We start from the raw sequence: 3,290 nt of genomic DNA on the forward strand, positions 1-3,290 counted from the left end.
AAAGATAACCCGTAAATAAATTTTTGCGCATTTTGAAGTTATCCTTAAGTTTATAATATGTTTGTATTTTTTTTTTGTCGTCCAGTTTAATCTGATCAAGCCACATGAAACATGAAAAGAGATTCATGTATTTTCAGTTCAATCTCCATCTTAACTCATTATAAATGCTTCAAAATCCTCTGCCAAATTCCTTCAGTTTTTGTCCCCAGTTGAATAATTTTCTTTTAAACACAAGGCACCCACATAATTTACTACAACCTGAATTGTATTTTTAGAGCCTATGTGCAACTTTAGCTTAAGTCAAGGCAATGGTTTTGGTCTTACAAACAGAAAAATGTTATTGAAAGAGAAAATATTATATAAACATAAGGGGAGCTAAGAAGGTAATTAGAATAATGAAAAAGTAGAGAGAGTTAGAGGTAATGCAAGAAAAGTACGAGGAGGAAATTTGTAAAGAGACAGAGAAATAGACTTAAGGAGATGAAAGGCTTAAAAGCATATTGACCGAGCCTAGAGTATTGAACATGAATAAACAGATCCCAGACAAGAGCAAAAGTTGCAGGAGAAGTGTATAGAAATATGAACCTACCTAAAACAGAAAGAGAACATACTAATCACGATTAATCAAACACCTTAGAGGCATAAAGCACCCAATATTCATAATCAGGGTTGCGACGAGGGAGAAGGCGTGGACTTGCCCTTGCTCCTCTTTTGTGAAACGGCCCTGGCGAAAGCCTCAACGATCCGCTGCTGAGAGTCCAGGATCATCTCCGTGCGCTTCATCTCCATCTCCATTCGCATGCTCTCAATCTCCCTCGCCATCTCCATCTTCATCTGCTCCATCCTCACGAACCCGTCACGCAACACCTTTATCGCGCCCACCATCTCGGCCACCGCGTCGCTCTCACGCTCCCTCTTCGCGCCGTTGCGCGGCACCATGCCGGGAGGAGGCGCGTTGAAGAATTTCGAAGAGGTGTGGTTTGGCACCCCCGCCGGGATCCGGATCCGGAACCCGGAGGCGGATCCGGATCCGAAACCGTTCTTGTAGAGTTTATTGAGGCTGCGCGTGTTGGATCCGGGGGCGTTCTTGAATTCCTCGTACAGATCGTCGTCGTCGTTGTCGTCGTCGGGGAAATTGAGGTTGTTGGTGGGGGTGTTGGGGTTGGTGGCGGTGGTGGTGGTGGTGTCGGCGTGGGGTTTGTTGGGGCCTTTTTCCATGGAATCCATGGATTTGAAGTGAACCCAGGAGGAGGGGGAAGCGGTGGAGGAGTTGTTGATGAGGCGAGGGAGAGGGAGGGAGCGGAGTCGTTGGATTTCGGTGCGGTAGCGTTTGCGGAGTTTTTCCATCTTGTGGCGGCACTGGACGGCGGTTTTGGCAGTGGGGGAAGCGTTGGGGCACTGGGCAGTGACGGCATCGGCGACCTCTTGCCAGTGGGTGGCTTTGAGGTTGGTGCGGCCGAGGGAGTACCACTTGTCGCGGTAGGCGTCGATGAGGGCGGAGGTTTCCTCTGGGGTCCAGCATGGCGGAGGGAGACGGCGGGAAGAGGTGGAGGGAGGGGCGGCGAGAGTGAGGGGGAGGGCGGAGGGGGGGTTGGAATCAGTGGGGGAAGAAGGGGAGGCCATGGGAAGAAAGGTAGTGTTTTTAGGTTAAGGGGGAGGGTGAAGGATAGGGAGGAGAGGGGCGGAGGATAAGGAGGGGAAGAGGAGAAGAGAGTGAAAAGGTTGTTTGGGTTGTTGTTGTTGTTGTTGTTGTTGGGTGTGGTGGAGGGAAAGGAGCATGGTTGTTGTTAAAGTGGGGAGGGATGTGCGGCTGAATTTGTGACGTGGGTGGATGAGGAGGCCACCACCGCTTGGGAGAGATGGAGAGGGGCTAACGTGCGCCGCGGGGGAGAGAGGTCCACCTCTGACTTTGGCCATGACCAATTCCCTTTCCCTTATCATCAAAATTAGCTGTTTGTGGGGTGGGCACTTGGTGGGTGTTATTAAAGTTACCCACCGCCAAGGGTGGGCTGTGTGCTTTTCCCAACATTTTTAATGCCTTCTTGACCCAGCACTCACTTCTACTACCACTGCACTACTACTACCACTATACCTCCTTCTTTCTCCCTTCACTCCACTCCTCTCCTCTCATCTTTCTTCATTAATTCTTATTATCAACTTTTTATTTTCTAAAATTATCAACTCATTTTTTCTTACACTGGGTTACCCCTAAAATCACCCTCTGTAAAAACCTAACATTCCCCAATCCTACCCACCATAAACCTTCATCATCTTTTACCTAAATTCCTACTTATTTCCTTTTCTATACTAATACAAATTAAGCTTTCGTTTTTTTCTAATATTTCAACATTTTATTTTATATTTCTAAAAGTATTACAAAATTAACTTCCAATTAAAGTATTGATAATTATTGTTGCTGATACTATACCGAAATCTATCCTACAATCAAACAAACATGTGTTACTCGAATAATTCGTTTAATTTAAAGGTTATTATGTAATTATTTTGGTTAAATTTATTTTAAACTGGTTCTTTTCTAAATTTGTTTAAGAAATATTTAAAGTAAAAATACTAAAGAAAAATACTGATTATTCAAAAATAAGAGTACTTATCGAGTTGAAATTTGAGAGTCTAGTTCATTACGATTGAATCGGATTAGATTAATAAAAAAAGTTAAAATTTTCACAGCGATTAATTTTAAGTCTAATTTATTAAGAATTTGGTTCACTCGCTTAATTTTATTTATTAAGAATCTTGTACACTCACTTAATTTTATTTTTTATGTTTGTTTTTAGACTGTATTTAAAATTTATAATGATTTTGGATTCTATTGTTTTTTTTAATGGTCTTTAATATCATCTTGAGTTTAATTAAATTTAAATTAAAAAAATAAAATTGGCTCACGGGTTGTTATCATTGAAGTTCCTTTTAACCACAACGTAATTCGAGCTTTCAAACAGACATAATCACACTTAAAACCTTCTGTCTCTCTCCAAAATTGTTACAGAATGTAATAGAGTTAAATTCACTCCTTCTGTGACGGTCTACTGTATCCTGTTTTGTCAACTATGATATTCCCTTTTGACTCTTTCTAAAGGAACGCTTTTTTATTCTTCTCCTATAATTATATTGATTTTATCAGCTTACTATTGCATAGTCTTACCACTTGAACCAGTAATTGTTAATTTAAATAGATTGATTTTCTAGGTTCCCAGAAAGTTACATACACATGAAAACTGCAAGCTTTTGGACTATATTAGAAGTTATCTGGATAGATAAATGGTCCAATA

At 41.6% G+C, this 3,290-nt stretch overlaps 1 protein-coding gene across 1 annotated transcript; it reads right to left on the reverse strand.

The window, feature by feature from the left end:
* Nucleotides 1-481: 481 nt before the first annotated feature.
* Nucleotides 482-2,114, reverse strand: LOC124831586 (uncharacterized). Its single transcript, XM_047305613.2, has one exon. The coding sequence runs from the start codon at nt 1,621-1,623 to the stop codon at nt 664-666; it is 960 nt and encodes a 319-aa protein (XP_047161569.2). The 5' UTR covers nt 1,624-2,114; the 3' UTR covers nt 482-663.
* Nucleotides 2,115-3,290: the final 1,176 nt, after the last annotated feature.

The sequence above is a fragment of the Vigna umbellata genome, chromosome 4 (assembly GCF_029865625.1).
Source record: "Vigna umbellata cultivar VRB3 chromosome 4, Vumbellata_1.0, whole genome shotgun sequence".
Classification (NCBI taxonomy): domain Eukaryota; kingdom Viridiplantae; phylum Streptophyta; class Magnoliopsida; order Fabales; family Fabaceae; genus Vigna; species Vigna umbellata.

Coding starts and splice junctions, on each gene's coding strand:
- LOC124831586 (XM_047305613.2), bottom strand. CDS start 1,623: ATGGCCTCCCCTTCTTCCCCCACTGATTCCAACCCCCCCTCCGCCCTC.